The sequence below is a fragment of the Venturia canescens genome, chromosome 7 (assembly GCF_019457755.1).
Source record: "Venturia canescens isolate UGA chromosome 7, ASM1945775v1, whole genome shotgun sequence".
Classification (NCBI taxonomy): domain Eukaryota; kingdom Metazoa; phylum Arthropoda; class Insecta; order Hymenoptera; family Ichneumonidae; genus Venturia; species Venturia canescens.
In genome coordinates, this window is record NC_057427.1 from 10,719,173 (window position 1) to 10,739,607 (window position 20,435).

Here is a 20,435-nt window from a genome sequence, read left to right on the forward strand (position 1 = left end):
GTACTATGATTGTTTGGTAATAATTTGATTTGTGTAATGTGTATATAGATTGAACACACCGGTCGTCATCAGGTATCAGATTGTTTTCACGCATTATCGGGGGAAGATTGGGATTTCTTGTGATATGGTTGAAGTAATAATCACATAACACATTGACAACGAACCCGACAAAGAATAACGAATATAAAGATTGAGACATTTTAGCACGATAATACATCGTTGCCAGTCTTGAAGTTGAAACGTGAGAAGTCCTGCATAGTTTATCCGTGATCACATCGTGTTATCATTTTTGTCCATGGAAACCGTTATCTGTTTTTTCTTTATTCAGGATAAATTCACTATTTCAAGAACAAAATGAGTAAAATAGAAACATATCAAATGTGCCATCCCGAGTTACTCTCGGAAGCAACTTTGTGTGAAATATTGGAGAATGTGAGTAAATGTTTGGTTATGTTAGTTCGAAATAGTAGTTATCTTTCTATATCCATTTCACGTTTCTATTACACACTTTTTTGACAATCACTTTGCCAACAGAGCTGTATCGCTTTGCCAATATCTAGAAATCTCAATAGAGATGAGTTAGTGGAAATATTCAAGAGAATAGCAATGCCACTACCTCAACGGAAATACAATGTATCTCGAAAACTGGGCAAAAGATTGAATGACCGGAGAGGAGTGGAGAGGAAAGAGGAAAGCGAAATTTCAAGTTCCAGTCTGAGTACACCAAACTCCTCGTAAGTTACTTTTATTTTGAACATTACATATTTGTATACCTTGGCGGACACTGAAAAAAAAATGAGTTATCATATGCTTGTGATCCTGTGAGACATTCAAAAACTTCAGTCAAAAATAACATTAAATGTAGTACAAAAAATGTTTTCACAGATGTTATAACAAACTTTTTCAGTTCATCGTGTGAGCGTTTAGTGTTAGAAAAAAAAACAGGTACGAAGAATAGAATGGACTCACCGACAAATGAAACATTGCTAGGATCAAAAAGAATTCGTTTAACCGATTCAAATTGCAATGGCAATCTTCCTGAAAACGATGCCAAGAGAAAAAACCAAGTATGTATCAAAATTCATTTGAAAAATATGGTACCCAAAAGGGTTCAACGTGACTCATTGAATTCCTTGGATTAGTAGCTCCTGGATCCTGTTATACTCCTGTCATTTCCTAAGACAATAAACAATAAGTTTTTATGAGAAATTCTTTTTTGTATCAAAGGTTTCTTAAAAAAATGACTGCAAAAAAATCAGTTAGTGGATAATTTTGGATCTGTGTAACCCCTGACTGCGTACCAACAATCCAAATCATTATTTGAAATGAACTTTTTTTTTCATAGATTTGCTCAGTTTCGGAATCGAAAAAGAGGCAAAAAATTACGTGGCCGTGAAGTATCGTTGGTCCTTATTACAATACATTCTTACCGAATGTAAAAGAAACTACAATTTCCTATTCAGATTGTGTGACGCGTTATCTCGACGAAACAATAACTTTTGTAAGCGCTGCTCGGTAAGGTTACATGGTCGTGTTTATTACTTGCAGTTTTATTTTAATATGATTTTTTTTAATTCTTCAAGCTCTTCCTTCACCGACACAGTGACAAATGTTTTTTTAAAGTTTCTCTTGGTAACTTTAAAATTTGACTCTCTGCAGTCTGCGGACTGCAAAATAATAAACTTAGTCTTATAAAAAAATCGTTTAAAATCGTTTTTTCAAAAAAAAAAATTCATTTCGTGCAATTTCCATGTAGAATAGAAGGTTTGTTTAATTGAATGTGTTGACAACTGAAGTAATTATGACGCAAATAATTGGAATTTGCTAATATCTTAAGAAATTTGGCTCTGTACCTTATAGCAAAGAGGATGTTTCTTGTAATGATGTAGGAAAATAAATAACGTACAAAATGTAGACGTCTCACGTTTCTTTTAATGTTATATGAGATCTCTAAACAGTAGTAATACACTTATACGTATGTATACTTTGACGCTGTGTAACAGCGATCCTCGTCGTCACATGCATTTTTCTTTTAATATATATATAAATTGCATTAAATGGTATATATCTACACTCAACAATATACGCGTTTGTCAAGGCATACGGGAGTTTTATTTTGTTTTATATTCTCACAAATATTACGATCGTTTCGCACCACAAGCAGTTGTCAATAGATTCATGTTCGAGTATTGGTCGTTCAATGTTCCTTCAATTCATCAATGAAAACATTTCAAAAGTCAGAAAGCAAATTATCAAACAATTGTAAGCAATATATTTGAGCGTCTCGTTATATAGCTGCCAACGAATTTCAAACTCGACCAAACAAAGCAATATTTCCCTTTTCCTAACCGTAGGTAAAAAAGGATAACTGGACTGAAAATAATGTATTCGAGTGCGAATCGATCATAAATATTTCGTATAATCTCTTTAAGTATCATCTTTACGATATATACATATTTATAACGTGTATTTACAGCTTGCACTGCGGTATCACCGTATATTCAATCGTAGAAGGCTGGAGAACTTCTCTTCGATCTTTTTTTTCTTTTTTCATTTGCTCCTTCATCAAATATTTACCTTTGAACGTTGTGTTTTAATGCATTTTCAATGGGTTTTTATTTAGAAAATTCTCATCATTTAACCGCTTCATTCTTATGAATCACAGTGCGATGCATTAGGTACAACAACTTATCGCCTCGGACTGTGGGTGTTTTTTTTTTTTCGTATTTCGTTTTTTCTTTTATATTATTCAAATACGCGATTTATCGCTATAATGGAGCGTTTTTTTACTTGTCTCATCCGTACATAGCCCACGACCAACGAAATTCTCGATGGTCCGAATCATTTTTTCATTCTTCATTGTTTTTTCGACTACTTTTTCACCGTACAAAAGAATAAGCTTTTAACCACAAAGTAGAGTGGAGGAAGGAGTCTGCGTTTAGTGCGTGTGTATATGTTTATAAGTACGGCTCGACAAGTAAAAGACGCGCGTGGCGATCTTACAAAATTTGACTTTATTTTTTGTTGTTCTTTTTCTTCATTTTATTAAATATAATTGCGTATAACAGGCGATAGCATTGCTTGGCAATGCTATCGTCTCGAGGATTTTCTACATTTTTTGTGCTCCTCCGTTTTATGTTTTCTGGTTTTTTTTCATACATTTTTTTGGGGCTTGGAAAATTTAGTGACAACCCTACTTCGAAATTCATCCTCCATGATAAATTATATCCTCCGTTATTTATAAGACAGATCATTAGATTGTTTTTCTTTTCCTCTCAGTCACGTCCATTAAAATCGTCTGTCTACTTTTGTAGGAAGCCCCACGAGCGGTATTGCCATATTGTTAATAAAAACGAATAAAGGAAAATGGCAATGCAATGAGACGTTCCAATCAATTGATTCATTGTTATGTTGATCCTGCCACTTTTTTTCTTGACACGAACCCAATTTCTTTTTTCATCCACTTTCAATTTTAAAATAATCAACGTTACGAAAAACAAATATTTTTCCGAATTCTTATGCACTTTGTTGCTATTTTTTTCACAGTATTCTAAAAATAATAACTTTGTACGGATCACAACACATATTTGTCACACGAAAAACAAATTTTTTCGCAATCGACTTAAGTACAACAATATATCTCATTTTCTAGTGTCTCCAGCGATTTCTTTTAGTATTTATCATGACGAATATCTTTATGAAACAATATCCAAACGCCTTTATCAGCATACAGTAATTTTTTCCTCCATTGAATTCTTATCCGTACAAATATTGATTTTCTTTGTTATACAACCGTCTCCACTTAGAAGTCTCAACCATGCGTTTTTCTTCTTGTTTCAATATTTTTGTTCCATGATTATGAGTCTTACATTTCATTACAAAAAAAAACAATGTTTTAGAATCATTTTACAAATAAACTTTCATATACGTAGCAAAAAATAACGTCAATATACGGAAATGGAAAAGTAATGCGGAAGAAATACAAGACCGAGCTCTTGGTTCGAGCATCGATCATGCCACCATAAGTAAGCTGCGCGAATGAACGGATAAATAAAACAATGAAAAACCATGATATTATGAATCTCTTACTGCGTTTTGTAAACGAACAAAAATGACTTTGGAAGCATGGACTAAGATATACCTTTTCCTTCTTTGATACCGTATAAATAATTGGCTTAGTTGAACGCAGGATGCGACTTTTATTCTTATTGACTGTGGAGGATGCTCGGCCAATCGGCAAAAGAGTTCAATTGTAGTTTGTCTCTCAAACTGGTGTTTCGTGATCAGTCTCTTCAATCCGTCCTAATCGCCATGCGTTTGGGTCTCCTGCTGCTGCGGAAACAAAATAAAAAAACGTACGCAATTGCAATTTACAGTTTTATTGATAAACTGGATCTCAAATGAGACGTATTTTAATTGTAAAAATCAATTCCAGTATTTATTGATTATTTATAATAATTCTGTTCGTGTTTTCGTTAATTCAAATGAAAATTTGGTTCGAATCGATGGAAAGCAATGAAACCAAGACCCTCAATGTTCGACAACTAGTTTCACCCCAAATGGTTTACCATGATTGAAAAAATCTCCCCCACTATTATCGTTTTCCGAAAATCCGCTGTCCATTTGCGGCCCAGTGTATTATACGTTAATATTCAAACAGAAACAACATTCGAAATATCAGGAATATTTAAATTGTTGAAAAACATTTGACTAATAGAATTAAAAACGACGAAATTGATAGGGAATTTTTTGCAATAAATAAAATAATAAAGATAATCACACTCGTCATATAAAAACTTACCACAGTAATAGTATTTAATCCTAGGCAAACCTAGGCAAACAAAAGTAAACATCATTATACTACCTAAAAAATGAATATTCCATTCGATCGACCTTAACAGAATCGACTGGAACCGATATGTCTTGTTCCTTTAAAACCTCCGAACAATATATTCCTTGAATAAATAATTGATACACCGAATGTAAGGAATGTGAACGAAAAAAAAAATAAAAAAAAAATAATCTCACAATAACGTCTATGGTCAAGTCGTGGAAGAAATTCAACAAGACGATTTTGATTCTTAATCAAATTGTAGATATAGAATCGTGACAAAAACTCTCTCATCGCAAACGAAAAAAATGTCTCATGTCTACCAATAAAAACTACGAGTGCACATAACAAAAATCAAAAGAAAAACAAAGAAAACAATGAGTATCGTGCCGAGGAAAATATGCGGCGATGGATATGGCCAAAAAAATGGTGCTCTCAGACAGTCAAGGAGGTAAGAGGGGACGACAAGTGGGAAGACAAATTAGATTTCTCGAGCTGAGGTCTTTGAGAATACTTCGAGTAAGCGATTTCAATCACAAACAATATTTCATCTATGTTCAATCGATTACACACATAGTTGTTCTCTATATTTACCAAAATTGCATGAGTTTTTTGAAAATTTTATTTTTTTCACTTATACTGTGTATTACCGATAAGCGGAAAAGAACGAATAGCGAGACAGAGAATGTGAGAAAGTGAGACATAAGAGGAATGGAAATTAACTCACCTGGGTATTGTAACCGGGACAAAAGAACGCGGGTAGAGTTACCCTGTGGTAGCAATGGCCTCTTTACATATTTTTTTTTCTTTTTTTTTTCTTACGAATCCAACGAAAACGCGCGTCTCAGGATCACAGTTTTTTGCTGGTAGCTTATATGGGCTTGGTTTTTTTCTTTCTTTTTTGTTTTTGTTTTGGTTTTTTTTTCTAAGGAGCCATGGAACTCGTACGCGAGGATTCTGTTGGAGAGGATCGATTGCTGTTCCGCTCAGGATACACGGGAAGTATGTAGGGCGCGTGAAGGTGGTTTAGATGATGTAGTGCGTTGTTCAACACATCGGGGCTCGTGTACAGCAGCGGCACTCTTTCCTCTAACCCAAACGAAAAAACCAACAAAAAAGAAACAAATATATAGGTGCAAAATTATAATAATGACAATGATTTCCTAAACGAATAAACTGCTTCGTCAGTTTTTACTTCCTTTTCGTCTCTGCGAGCCTACCAATGCTCAAAAGATACTTCAGCGATTGATCAGCACGTCAACGAACAGGGAATTTCACAGATTTTCCCATCGAATTTTATTTTTTTAATATTTATCTCACTTTTTGATAGAAAAAAGTACTTTTGCGCGGAACAGTAAGTGTAGGTCTAAAAAATTTATAACAATTTCTATGAGCACCTATGAACATCGCCTCCAACGTACTCATCAATCGTCTCGTTCTATATTTAATCTAGTAATTGTAAAAATAAAATGAAAAATAGTAAGTAAATATGTACAACGAGGAATGATGCCTTCCGAACCGATTAAAACGGCGGATATCGGATTTTTGTCGTCGCAAGAACAATATCAAATCTGTATGTGAAACAAATGATAATGCAGCAGCGAAAAATGAAAAGAAAATGTAAAGATAGAAAAAAAAATGCAAACTAGCAACGTTGCACGTAACTTGTGTACTAAATAATACTGAATGCTATTGTAAATACATAAATAACGTTTATACATTTCTACACAGTTTATGAGAACTGGTACAATCGATTAACGAACCTGACTTTTGTGCAAAATCTTTCAAAACAATACTACACGGTGGATTCGATTCGGTGAATAAAATTCGAGACGACTTAACACGTCAATTGAGTAATTCAGTGAATCTTTCGATTTTCGTATTTTTAATAATTTACGATTACTCAGTTCCCTCTTTTCACACCTGTTGAACGGCGGGATGGAGGTAAAAAAAATGTTTGGTGGTTCCGTTACCTTGAAGCTGACGACTTATCAATGCTGTTATTCCCTGACTGTCACCCGTCTTTTTCACCACGAAAAGTTTAGTCTCTTGATCACTCTCGATTCCTGGCATTCCACCGAGACCGATTACCTGACCGTTCTGTTGTTGATGACCGCTCGCTGCCATTGTTTCACTCACCTGTTTCTCAAACAAGATTCAAATGTCCTTGTATAATTGCACGCTCCAGTATATACGTGTGCTCGTGTCGAACGATCAATTCATAAAGCAAGTGCGCTATAATTTTCCTTTTTCAAGTTCCGCTGATATTGTTTTATTATCAGAGAGAAAATGTAGATAATTAACTAAGGAATATCAACAAACTTTCAAACAAACGGACTGAAGACCGGATTTTTTTTTCATTTTTTGCAACCGAAATCAAATTTTTTGAATACACTAAAAATTTCGCTTTGGATTTCGAACGGTTCATTCTATGTAAATTTTCAAATTGTTCGCTCAAATGGAATATTTTTTTGTTTTGAGTTAATAACAACTCTTGTTTTTTTTTTCTAAAGGCTAATATTGTAGAATACGAAAGGAGAATTTTCCGGATCAGAGATTCCATCAAGATAAAAAGTGACCATTACAAAGTTTTTTTTCGTCTTGCATAGTTTACTTATTTTGTTGTGCATACCTGCATCAATTTTTTGACTACGTCCCTGCCGAGTATGTGATCAAAAACTGCCTGCAGAAATTGATCGCTCATTATGCTTAATTTCAATTTGTCACGGTGCCAAAGCAATATTCTCGACTCCTCCATCGCAGTTATTGAGACTTGAAAATATTCATCGGTCGAAACGCCAAACCATTCTGGCGAATCGAGAAACTGATGGGGGAAGACTATGTGAAGTGCTCGTCCGTTTTGTGACACGACTAGTCTGAAAGAAAAATTGGTTATAAAATACATACATATTCGAATCAACGCGACGTTATTTCTATTCTTTAAGATATTTTAAAAACTCACTTTCCAGAGAGGACTAAGGAGAGCGAGTCAACCTTGGTGACTTTTTCTTGGGCATAAACTTCCTGATATTTCAATTGTCGTATTATTTTCATACAGCTGAGTACTTTCTTGAATTGATGTCGTGACACACGAAGAGGCTGAAACACGGCAGCATATACCTGCAACAATGACAGGAGAGACAAAAAGGAGAAAAGTTTAGAAAATAATGATATAATAGAAATGTGAGTTTGACATGAAAGTGCTTTATTTTCATTTAAAGCGAATTCCGAGTAAAAAACGAGTTTGTATTTTCTTCAGATTGTATATGTTTACTATCTACATTTTTATTTGTACTTTTAATTGTTCCTGACAAAATTGTAAAAATGAAAGTATAGCTCTTGTTGAAAGAAAAAAACCTCGAAATTCGAATTGATTCCCATGCGATAATGAATGACTGAATACCTCTTCAATCTCTCTTGAGAATTTAATAGGCCTGAGCCTGTAGAGCAGCATGCAAACGTGGAGAAAATTAATAGCGACGAAGAGTGCGTTCCAGAGGGCGGCATCGAGCCAACAAGCTATGGTCCAACCCCAGAGAGCAAGAAAGGCGCAGCCAACGAGGAGTGTTGAACGCAAATACAAAACTCCGTGTATCCCGCTGGGGGCAAGATGCGATAGCAAAAAAAAGGCGTTCGCCAGTTGAAAGTAAATGTGATTGACATAAAAGCCGTGATAGGGCTGGCAAGTGAAAGCTCCGTTGAAAAATGTTGGAGGCACTATCGGCGGATGGGGGTAAGTCGGACTGTGGCTCACTACACTCAGTCCCGCACCTGCAATTGTATTTCAACGCAACATTAGCCAACCTCATTTTCTTATTACAAAAAACTCCATCACTGTGCATGTAATCATTTATTAAAGTTACTACAAAGTTATTAATTGATGTCTGAATATCACAGAAATTAGAGTTGAAGGATGGTCGACAAATGCAGATTTTATTCATCACAGATTCGATTTCATTTAATATTTTACTCTAAATACATTTTGCTGCTATCTTTTGACTCTTCAGAATCTCTTTTCCAGTTGCACTAAAATCAAGATGTGGGAAAACCAAATGTTTGCTCACTCTTACAGAAAATGCAGTGCAAAAGTTTCAGAGAATTTTGAGGGATGGCAAGCTCTATCGGGCTATCTATCTTCTCTATCTCTATCATTCAGCAGCAAAAAATTGTGCGAATAAGCTTGCCTTTCAAAAAGGAAAATCTGTGTAAGAAAAGCATTTCAGAAAAAATTTGCTATTAGTTAATACTTGTAGGAAACTAATCACCTTTTTATGCCAAACTAAATTATGAGTTTCTATTTTCAAACAAAATGTGCAGATAGTATACGAGTTTTTTATCCCAGTTAGTCAATTTTCGTCCATCTTAAAGTAAACAATGTTTGAGAAGATGTGTAAACATGAAAGGGAGTAAATGTTTTGATGGTGCTGAAATAAAAGAGAAGAGCGGCTTACCCGTATTTCCGTCGGCGGTCACATTTCTACACTCGCTGTCAAGCTGATTAGTCGATGTCGGCAGTGAGACTTCCGATGAAGCGGGACTTTGAGGAATATTGGGTATGGCGGCATTTGTCAGATTGGCATTAACGCTTATATGACACCAGCACAATAAAAGAAGGGACGGTAGGGATATGCCACAGCCTTCTCGGCCTCCTATTCGGTACCAACGAATCCACATCCCCGCATTACCAATCCCTCTACCACAAATCCTGCTGAATCGACAATCAAATGTTTTTTGCTCCACACTCTGCTGTTGCCGCTGCTACTGCCACCACTGCAATTTATTTGCTTTCTATTTTTCTCTTAGCCGAACAAAGGTTATCTGCTTCCGTCACATTTCGTTAAGAGCTTGGCTAACTTTCCATTTGAAAATCTGTGGGAAAAAAATTGCAAGAATGGTTTACCTTAATATGAATAATTCAGATTAATATTTTAATTTTATCAATAATAATGAATATATAACATAGAACAAATTCAGAAATGTTAATTTGGCAAAATTAATATTAGTAAATTGTTAGAAGTCTCAATATGAAATTAGGCAGGAGAGTACAAAGAAAATTCCATAGAATTCATAATGAAGCAAAACAAAAATGATTTTTTATTAAATTAGACCGTATGCTTTAATCTATCTGTATGTTACCAAAAATCTGACCTTTGATTAATTATTAATACCATCATTATCAATTGGGTATTTAGCAAATAGGGAATAGATTGTGGAAAGGCAATGATCACTTATCGGTGAAACCACTAGACAGAAATGAATTAAATCTTCAATTATTATTCTTTGAATTTGTAATTACTGAAGGAATTTTGGTTCCTTTATTAAGTGGAAAATATCGTTGTCACAATTTAATTTGTTTCAACGTTTTTTTTTATCTTTTTAAATGAAAACGGTTAACAGTAATTCGAAGAGATGAGAATTTTCCCGAGAACCCACTAACAGTTATCGTTTAGCGAAAGTTAACGATCGTTAATTTATTCGAATATGAAGTTTCGATAATTACGAAAATGGCTATTATTTGATATGTACATGTAGACGAAAGAAATTCGGTCCGATTCTCACCTAAAACGTAATTGTAAATAGTTCGGGAGTATAGCTAGAAACGTAACTGACATAAAATGAGAGGTGATTGAGTGGTTAATTATGAGAAATGCAATTAAAGGACGCCGCTGAGGATGATGCTAGGGGGGTGATGTCAACAATGTAGGTCAGCTTGTAATTGAGCTAGGCTGAGGTGGTTACCCTATCTTCGAATTCTCCGAGCCATTAGAGGAACAGACTATTGAATACACCGCATATTATTTCATTTATGGGTTGCTAAAACAGGAATTGCAGAAAAAAAGGGTACAAGATTTATTGCTAAACACAATGTATATATTGAAATCAATAATAAAAATGCGATGAACCCACGTACGTATCGTCGTTGGCGATGTATAGAAATCGGCGGATTGTTGGATGAAAAAAATAACAAAACTGTCTGTCCACGATCGAAGGAAAATAATTAACAAGAGAGCTCGTTATTTCCTTTTCAATCGTGAAATTAATTTCTGTTTGTTTGTTATAGTTACTTATGCAAATACTATTCTCTTATGTATCACACACTTGACATTGCAAAGATCACACGTCACACACAGCAAAGCAAAAAACGACGAACCGTCTTAAACTTGTTTTTCTGATACGCGAATAGGACATGACACTCGCAGCGAATAGAGCACTTTACTCACTCACCCCCTTGGAGGGTCTTTACATTTTTTCCCCTTGATGAAAAGATCTTTTACGTATATATTCTAACGAATGAAATATACGAATGATTCATCACGAAAATTCAGATAAAACCTCAACAGTGGGCAAACTCTATTATCAAAGCATGAATTTTAATGGGACTGAACACGTTTGTTCTACACTAATCATCAAAGGGGTTTAACAAATATATTGGCTGCTACGATTAATTTAGATTTCGAATTACAAAACAAGCGTGCGGAAGAATGTAATGTAACCATCGATACCGCAGGCAACACTTAGCGAAATGCAGTCCTGCGAAGTGATCGCACGACGGCAGCGAGCGGCGGGCGCGTGGATACACGAGACATTCGCGGATAGTTTCAAGCACTGCTGTTGGCGCAATAAAATAACACATTTTATTTTTAATTATTGGTATATCTTGGGAATTATTTACGCAATTTTTAGCCGTCATTGTTATAATATTAGGCTACACAGAACTTATGCTTGTGTGTGTTTTGTCGTTGTTTAGAGCAAAATCACTTTTATGTATAGGGAGCAACACACAGAGCGATAACAGAGCAGCACTATAGCAGCAGTTATTATGCCAGCCGTGCAGAGGCCATTACCGGTTGCCAACGAACCTGACAACACCATGGAATGTTAAATTTCGTTTCCAAGTGTACAAAACAACTCCAAAATTTGATATTTATAGTAGTTTTTGTATACTATTGGAGGAAAATCTGAAAATCGGCGTAATGTCGTTATTTCCCGCGTACAAAACTCGTCTACGCTCATTGAATGATGATAACTGCGAAATTCTTGGAGGTAAATGATTTGGTTGTGAATATATCGTGAATATCTTTAGAATTATATTGAGGCTAACGCTTACGCTTTGTTTACATTCTTCGTTAGTGATAAGAAAATGCAATAATTTTAAGGAAAGATACTCGCGTCTAAATTGATACAGATATATAAATACACAGCTTGAAAAATTTATTTTTGATCAACTGTTTAGGAATTGCAATAAACTCATGCACTTTCGAAGTATAGTCATAATTCCGAGAAAAACGTTATCACGGCGTTTTATTGCCCAGCCCATGTACTGCTAAAATTTCACATGAAATTTGTTTGAGTGTAATTTTTCCTTATCAAACCAGAAGTTTAATAATATATTGTGGTAAATCATATAGAGACGGTTCTATTGCAAAGAACAATTAAATTTTTATAGGTGAATATTTGGAAAGAAATAATGCTAACCTTGAGACCTCTTATCAAAGTTATTCCCCTCATAGAAATGTCAAATTCCCTGTTTGAAGCAATTTTTTTTCACAATCTACAAAATGCCACATCATTCTTTTTGGTCTTTAATAAAAATGAAAATAATATGTATAACAAAGTATGTAACAATAAAAATAGTATGTAACAGGTACAGTTTATAATTCCAATTACCTACGTAAAAATTATCATCGTTGTCATGGTTTTTATTATTATTATTATTTTGAAATAATTGAACACTGCATATAAATAAGAGTAATTTTCTACTCCAGTATAGAGATGTTTTGAAAAAAATAAATTGTTGGATTTGAGTACATGGTCCATAGTAAAAGTATCCATGCGATAGAAATAAGCACATGTATGCATAATGAGCCTCAACAATTGAAATGATTTTTTGAAGTTATCATGTAACAGTGACAAAGATTTTAAACAACTTCTTCACATGTTTCTCTGTAAATGAGAATTCACTGATGAATAATTGACTCATCATTCGAAAACGATCTAGTGAAAAAAATCTGTAGATAGTGTTTTGAAAAGGCACAAACTATTTTCTCCACAGCTGTTGGTGGTTCGGAGAATTGGCTGAAGAATTCAAGTTTTCCTGGAACATCAAAAGTCGAACTATCATCTGAGTCTTCGGATGATGAGCCAGAGGAATTGTGGGAGATATACGCACAGAATAAGTATAGAACCAGTCCACTGGGGAAAAGCAAAGCAAAAGTGTCATACGAGCCAGAAGTGAAAAATGTTTATTATGAGCAGAGACGTAGAGACCCGGGAAACAGTTTGGTCGGTACTTTACCTGCTAAAATAAGACCAGAATATTTCTACATGCGAACTTCTTTGGGCTTCTTGCCTCATGATTTCCAGCCTCAGAAGAAAGAGACAGTAATTCGTTATTACTCAACAAATATAGGGCCCCCTTTGCAAGATGCAAGCAATATGGAAATTCTCATAAAATTAGGCTCAATGAGAATGAGTACAAATAACGTAGATTTTGTATCTGCGATAGAAAGTCACGCTCCCACACAAGAGGACGAGCACAAAGTACTGACCAGAGAATTCAACGAAAAACTAGCGGCTTCCCCGCACGACGTCGAACTCTGGCTCCAATATGTCAAATTCCAAGATGTTGCACAGCGCTTTGGGAACTCTCCCAGTCAGCAGAATAAAACAGCAATCTGTCAAAAAAAATTATCCGTCATTGAAAAAGCCCTTGAGATAAATCCTTCTTCGAAAGAACTGTTGAAGGAGAAACTCGCTCTAATGGGCGAGATATATCCGGCGGATCAACTCTCTGATAAGATTGAAAGCCTCCTCAACAAGAATACTGACAATGTATCTCTTTGGCAAGCTTTCATAATGGTTACTCAAAGCTCCGTTGCTGCTTGTACCGTACCAAAAATTATGAATATTTATACCAAGTGTTTTAGCACTCTTACGCACGGATGCTTGTTCGGTTGGGAAGAACGTGATGGAAGACTTTTGGGTGAGTCATCGCACGTTTGAAACATCTTTTCATTGTCTACACCTCCGTTTGATGATTGTTATCTCTTTTGATATGAAAAAGAGATGCTGTTCCACTGTCTCGTTTTCCTGAGACAGGCTGGGCTGTGGGAACAAATGTGGCTCACATTAAGAATGAACCTCAACTTGAATCTCAGTCTTTCCATGGATGCCCTGCCGTCTCAAAAATCTATCGACGAAAAGAAATTAAGTATGTTCAAATATTATTGAATTCTAGATTAATATATTCGCCCAGTATCTCAACTAAAATATCACTGAATTTCGACTTTCGAAAATTTTACCACCTAAACATTTTAATAGTTTGTTGATAGTTATTTTTATTGTATTTTATCTTTTCTATCGACATATTTTTTTATCAGACCGATTTCTGATTAATTACTATTTATGATTCGATTGTTAACGTCCAGTTGAACTGGAGGAAGTCATCTTGACGTCGAGATTGCCGTTGAATCAGTTGTGGCTCAGAGTTGAATCACTCAGAGAAAATTGTCACTGGATCGGTGTTAAACGTGAAGAATTGGAAGTAGTCGGAGATTCCCATCGTTTTGTATCGCCCGAAGACGTTACGGATTACGTTCATTCCATGATGAGCCGAAAGTCTAACATGCGACTAGCAATTTATGCTCTCATCGTCCTGAAAGTTCCTCTTTTGCCTACGAGTGACTCAATACTGAAGGTAATTTGATTTGTTACACTTTTTCCATTTATTTTGATATCGTCATACATTGATAACATTTGAATCCGATTATGGAGTCTGAGAATAAATGAAATATGAATTTCTTTGATCATTAGGATTTGGGGCTCGAAAAATGCAGTTGGACGATCGATTCGGTAGAACCATTGCTCCCAATGTTTTATCCAATGGTGGGAGAATTGGCGGGCTACCGACAACGAAAATTATTGCTTAAAGGAATTTTAGCCGGCGGTTTAACCTCCGGCCCTCAATATCTCAGTTTTCATCCGGCACAAGAGCCCTATCTCGATTTCGTCCGGGACACATTTCGTGCGATAGCCGAGAGTCTTTCGTCTCCTACAGAGAGAACGAGTTTGTACATTTGGTGGTTACGTTTCGAACGAATGCTCGTTTATCTTTGCGAAGATGAGATTAAGAGTGAGAATCGGTGAGAAAATTTCGAATTCGTTCATAAAATTAAAAAATAAAATTTTTTAACCAATTGAACTGATCAATTAATCGATTAATTTCTTCGGGGGTAAAAAGAAAATATTGAACTAATTTTCAACGAAATTTAGGGTTCCAATAAGTTATCAATCCTTTTCCACAATGTGCTTTAACCGTTTTTGTATAATAATATTTTTACAGGCGGAAAAAATTGAAAGGAATTCTCAAAGAGTTCCTGAAAAAAGAAGAAAATCGAAATAATCTTTATTTTTATCGAGAATACGCGTTGATAGAACGTGAAATGGGCCGCGTTGACAACTGTGTAACGATCCTAGAGAAAGCTATCGATACTGCCGCTTCAACAACAAACGAAGATAATCGAGTCGCTCTTCTCAACCTGCAAAGGACATTGGTCGAAGTTCTACTCGACGTGAGAATTTACAATCTCACGAAGAAAACTCGAGTGAACAACGTTTTGTGCCGAATTCTTCCCAGCGACTGGCCGCAGAAAGATATCCAACTCGTCGAGGTTTATCTGCACGGGTGTTTAACGAAATTTTTGGCCGAACCGCTCTCCGAAGAAATACGAACACTGGATCAACATTTCCTGCCTTTTTCGATCTGCGATCAGATGGCCTGTTACGTATATCTTCTTTACGTGAATAATCGCAATGATTCTGAAATTTTTACCATTTTCGATGCCTGCTTGGAACACTCGAAGGATTTCAAGTACATGCACGTGAGTCGTTTGAACGCATAAACTCGATCCCCCGTGTCCTGCACAGTAACTTTATATTTTTGTTTTTTTTTTCTTTCTCAGGAACGTTTTTACGAAAACCAGATCGTTATTCTTCAATTAATGTACGAGAGATCTCCTAGTGGTTACAGCAGACTCCTGGAAAAGTTAAACAGCGCTCTCAACTATTATCCTGACAATTTTTACTTCCTCTCAGTCTTTGCTGCAATCGAGGTAAATCGGAAGTCCTTTTTTTCAATATTTACTTCTTTTCTCAAATCATTGTGTCTGGACAAATAATTTAACATGAAAATTTGAGTTAAGAATCCAATCCTTGTCTCATAATATTTTCGATGAATTTCGATGAATTAAATTAACTTCAGAAAATTACTGGCAACTTTCTTCTATGTCAGTTCACTTCTGCATGCTGATATTCATGAATATTTTGTTACGAAATCGCATCATTACTCATATTTCCTACATTACGTTTCAGAGTGAATTACCTAATTGGAAGTTGAGTACGAGAAAGGAAATCAATAGACCTTGGCAAGCTCTTTCATTTTGTTTAGCTCGACGTGCCAGAATTAACTCGTCCCACGAGAAGGGGATGATGGACGCAGTTATCGCGGCGAACAACAAATTGCGTTATTTCCATCGAACCCTTGCCAGGTACATGAAATTGACCAATAAACACGTACAAGAGCCTGTGCGAAGAGTAACGTCTAATATTTCTTGGAAATTATTTTCAATGCTGGAAAAAACTCGCAACGTGATAACGTCTAAACTCGTATTATTTGATCTTATAGAACTGCAGAAATCCGACATTGCCCGTTAGTCTGGCGATTACTGATGTTGTTACTTCGCGAACAAAATCTTTCTCAAGAGAGAGGCGAAGAAGTTTATCACGAGAGCGTCGCCCAGTGCCCATGGTCGAGGAGCATATACATTGACGTCGCTGAAGTTGCTCCGCAATTCCTCACCCAAATCCAGGACGTCATTCGCGAAAAGGACCTGCGAATGCACGTCACACCAGAGGAGCTTCATATCCTTAGAGGCGAATAATGTTTATTTGTCGCCCAACATTTATTTGAATAGTAGCGATCGCTGCATCCTGCTGTATTTGTGTTGCTTGCATGACATTCATTTTTCTTATTCTTAGTTTGGAAAACCTAAGACCACTCGATCGTTAATCTTTCTTCCATTCGTTATTCTATTTGTATAGTCTAGGGATGAGACTGCCATACAGACATTTGCATATAGATTATTGCCTATTATACATGTGTTATGACGTTGAACTACGAATTGCAAATTAGGAAAGGAACGAAATCGGAGAATTACAAATTTTTTTTTTTTTTTTTCGTTTATTTCGTTTAGACTTCAACGTTGCAAACTTCGGCGTCATCATATGTTAATATATACGCTGTTCTACGGCTTATCGTCCAAAAGACAAACAAACAGTTCAAAACAAATATTGACGTCTAGAACTCTCGTATTATTCTTTATCAGATCTCGTCTCGATGTAAAGTCAATTATAAAAGGCACGTACCTATCAAAGCGTGTGCTGCTGCGATGATTCGAGATGAGAGACAATACACCATAGGGCAAATATTTTAGAGTATAAAATCGCCTACAAAAGAGCTCCCTGCAAGATTTTTCCATTTCCAATAGTTTAGTTCTGAAAACGGATCGAAGATACAAAAAATAACTTTTTCCTTCCGCTTTCAGGGCTAATCTTCTCGAAATAGAGAAGTGCTGTCAGGGGATTTTTTGTAGGAAATTTTTTGCTTTACGAGATTAAACCTAGAGTTTTTTCTATCTCGAACCGTTTCAGCAGTACCCGCTCGAAAGACCGTATTTTTCAATTTCAACGAATGAATAATTTATCAGAAGTGAGTTCGATACAAAAGAGTGTACAGGAATATTCGATTCAAATTGTATCCTAAACTTAAGTAAGAGCATGGATCAGTCGACTAACCTCACCTCGAATTTTCGAAATGAAAATTCTCCGCTCTCGTTTGACTAATCAAAACAAGGCTCTGTCAGCGGACGCGAAAAGATGGCAAAAATACGTTGACAGGGGCTTTTTTTTATTGATCGAACCGTGCCGAACATATTAAATTTCGAAAATTGCAGCTATCTCTCTCGCCACCGTGAGTGCAAATTTGCTGCATATTCGAAATTTCTGCAATTTCGAAATCGAAATTCTTTGACATAGTTTAACTGATTAAAAAAAGGCTCTGTCAGTCGATTTTTGCCATCGTTCTGCGTAGGCTGACAGAGCCTTTTTTTAATCGGTCAAACTGTGTCAGAGAACTTCGATTTCGAAAATTCCAAGTGAGGTTAGTTGACTGATCCATACTCTTAAGATGAGTAACCGTTGATTCTGAAGCATCCTGTATATTCATACGCGAACAATCGAACGCGCGCGCATGACAAGAGAAGCCCGGTAAAGAGCTGCTCTTGAGCTCCTTCTGGCTCCTCCGCAGTCACGTTGACGTGCTGCTAATCTTTGGCGCTTTGGAGCTCGCACGTATGAACTATCGCTGTTATGTATAAGTGTATGATATGCAACAAAACAAAAAAATCTATTCTTTCATCCTTGTTAAACTTATAAGTGTCTCAAGATCCATATTTACCAATTGAAAAATTAAACACTGAGACAATTAATTGTACATTATAGCGAGAATCGCTACATGAAAATATTATACAGGAATATTGTGATATATACATATATTCGGATCTAACCTAAAACACAAAATACATGTGAATTTGTCTTTTTGTCAATAAAAAACTATATTTTACAAAAATTATATGAAATCCTGTACTGTGGACTAAAAAAGGTTCACGTTATAATTATGAATAAAGTTATTTGAGATCAACATGCGTACAACGAACAGAAAATAATTTGGGCAATGTCACAGTTTAAATGAAATTGCTTTCTATACTATTTTTTTTTCTTTCAAAGATCAATTTGAATATAAGGAAAAACCCTGACTTTTTTATTGTAGATATTGAAGAATAGATATGGATATCAGAGCTGTCATTGTGCCTGGTGAAGCTCCAGAATCTGACGATGATACAGTTGGAGTAAGCACAGTAAGTTTTTGATGAATTTTTGTTTTGTTGTTTACCTTTTTCTCATTCTATGTTTATTCTTTTTTGTTTATTTTTCAGGGGACAAAATTCGCCATAGCTCAAGAACGACATGCTTCTGGAACAATTATTTCTGGTGAAGCAACAGAGTCTGACGATGGTAAAAAAAAAAATATGTCTTCTCTGCAATACCGTGGTTCAAGTATTTTATTTTTTCCACTCTTCGCATGATGCACAGATGGTATGAGCTGGAGTAGTGCGAGTGCAGCCATTGATGTGACTGCTTGTCCTCCATACTCGGACACGCAACGCTCTCACTCTAATAAAAGTTTCATCAAGTACAACAGTTTATTGCATAAAAAATTACGTAAGTCAACATCCAAATTGTTTGCCAATGATTCTTTATTGACAAGCATTGTTTTCTTTCCTCAATCTCAATTTCATACGACGGATAACAAGAGTTGATCTTTAATTAATATGGGAATATACATACAATTGTAAATCAGAGTATAGAATATTTATCCACTCAATCTGTGTATAGTACTGATGACAGTAATGCCATCAACGACTCGGTCATTGATTCATCGATCATGCCATTTTTTTTCCAATCATTTTCTCATTTTTCTATAATATCCTTCGTTAACTTTTCGGGCACTAATACCAAAAGGATTTTGTATTGCTGTTCGTTTTTCTTTAGTGTTCATAATGAATAAAATTGGCACAAAAAAGTGCTTCGCACAAATGGATAAACCGTTAAATTTTTTGCTAAAAAATCTTTCGGAATTAGCGCCACGATATGTACGTCTAAATATTTAACTACCTTCTTAAAAAACGAAGCTACTTTTCATGATTCTTCCAAAACAATGGAATAATTTTGTTGAAAGTGATCTCGCCAATATAATTATGTTCAATAGAATAAATGAGAATCAAATTTTAATAAGTGCAATATTATAGTAAAAAAAAAATCTCAACGAACGTTGTATTATGTAAATTTTCATGAACAGTCTCATTTATAAATAGAGCATTTCTTCGATTTATTTGAATGAATCGACAATAAAAGCAGTACGGAATGCCAAGCGCGTTTGTTGTTCAAATATTTTGCAGTTTTTTACGCGAACGTATCTTTTTCTTCTTTAACTATTGTGAGGCCAGTACGCTTCAAATGTTTATTTCTTTTCGGCCTGTGAACAGACGAGTGCAACGAATCATTGAGCAGAAATGTTGTTCGGCTGAGCGAGGGTACAATCAGCCAAGGTATTCAAGAACTAATGGCCGTTAACCGTCAATTGGTGAAAAGCGAATCAACCGTTCAGGAATCAGCTTGTCAGCTGCGAAACGCTTCGAATCAATGGAGAAACGCATCGAATGCATTGTTTCAATTGATCGACGCAAATTTTTTAAGTTCGATTAAAATTTAATTACACAAAACTAGATTGGCTTGGTGGGTAGATATTTATCAATTTATAATAGAATAAACGTACGATCATTTCTTTGCTGAACTATGTATGGTAATAATAATAATAATGACAATAATAATAATAATAATAATAATACATTATTCAATGAATTACGCGTAATTCATGAAAAACATGGCGAGATATTATTCCCCCACGACGTTGTTGAGCATTAATTGA

General features: G+C 35.5%; 4 protein-coding genes across 14 annotated transcripts; 3 read left to right on the plus strand and 1 right to left on the minus strand.

The window, feature by feature from the left end:
- The first annotated feature begins 81 nt into the window (after positions 1 to 81).
- Positions 82 to 1,914, plus strand: LOC122413885 (ashwin-like). Of its 2 annotated transcripts, XM_043424546.1 has the most exons (5): positions 82 to 241; positions 329 to 432; positions 535 to 734; positions 908 to 1,067; positions 1,346 to 1,914. In XM_043424546.1, exons 2-5 carry the CDS (start codon positions 355 to 357, stop codon positions 1,394 to 1,396), a joined length of 489 nt encoding a protein of 162 aa, XP_043280481.1. In that variant the 5' UTR covers positions 82 to 241; positions 329 to 354; the 3' UTR covers positions 1,397 to 1,914. The 2 variants fall into 2 exon arrangements, with proteins under 2 accessions (XP_043280481.1, XP_043280482.1); XM_043424547.1 differs by having other exon boundaries at positions 82 to 432.
- LOC122413875 (popeye domain-containing protein 3-like) lies at positions 1,913 to 11,429 on the minus strand. Of its 9 annotated transcripts, XR_006261646.1 has the most exons (10): positions 10,743 to 11,424; positions 10,571 to 10,645; positions 9,283 to 9,700; positions 8,235 to 8,602; positions 7,794 to 7,951; positions 7,464 to 7,707; positions 6,805 to 6,970; positions 5,559 to 5,920; positions 4,802 to 4,831; positions 1,913 to 4,332 (listed from the first exon to the last, which is right to left on the minus strand). XR_006261646.1 is itself a non-coding variant. In XM_043424527.1 (8 exons), exons 2-8 carry the CDS (start codon positions 9,503 to 9,505, stop codon positions 4,265 to 4,267), a joined length of 1,254 nt encoding a protein of 417 aa, XP_043280462.1. In that variant the 5' UTR covers positions 9,506 to 9,700; positions 10,743 to 11,429; the 3' UTR covers positions 1,913 to 4,264. The 9 variants fall into 9 exon arrangements, 3 of the variants coding, with proteins under 3 accessions (XP_043280462.1, XP_043280461.1, XP_043280463.1); XR_006261647.1 differs by lacking the exon at positions 10,571 to 10,645 and having other exon boundaries at positions 11,057 to 11,424; XR_006261650.1 differs by lacking the exon at positions 10,571 to 10,645 and having other exon boundaries at positions 1,913 to 4,329.
- Positions 11,430 to 11,629: 200 nt separating this feature from the next.
- Positions 11,630 to 18,587, plus strand: LOC122413864 (nuclear exosome regulator NRDE2). The gene is made up of 9 exons (XM_043424502.1): positions 11,630 to 11,875; positions 12,885 to 13,814; positions 13,896 to 14,042; positions 14,260 to 14,528; positions 14,645 to 14,973; positions 15,174 to 15,711; positions 15,793 to 15,942; positions 16,202 to 16,377; positions 16,515 to 18,587. Exons 1-9 carry the CDS (start codon positions 11,806 to 11,808, stop codon positions 16,768 to 16,770), a joined length of 2,865 nt encoding a protein of 954 aa, XP_043280437.1. The 5' UTR covers positions 11,630 to 11,805; the 3' UTR covers positions 16,771 to 18,587.
- Positions 17,985 to 20,359, plus strand: LOC122413883 (uncharacterized). Of its 2 annotated transcripts, none has more exons than XM_043424545.1 (5): positions 17,985 to 18,266; positions 18,717 to 18,804; positions 18,883 to 18,961; positions 19,040 to 19,168; positions 19,993 to 20,359. In XM_043424545.1, the coding sequence occupies exons 2-5, from the start codon at positions 18,733 to 18,735 to the stop codon at positions 20,217 to 20,219; spliced, it is 507 nt and encodes a 168-aa protein (XP_043280480.1). In that variant the 5' UTR covers positions 17,985 to 18,266; positions 18,717 to 18,732; the 3' UTR covers positions 20,220 to 20,359. The 2 variants fall into 2 exon arrangements, with proteins under 2 accessions (XP_043280480.1, XP_043280479.1); XM_043424544.1 differs by having other exon boundaries at positions 17,986 to 18,238.
- The last annotated feature ends 76 nt before the right edge of the window (positions 20,360 to 20,435 follow it).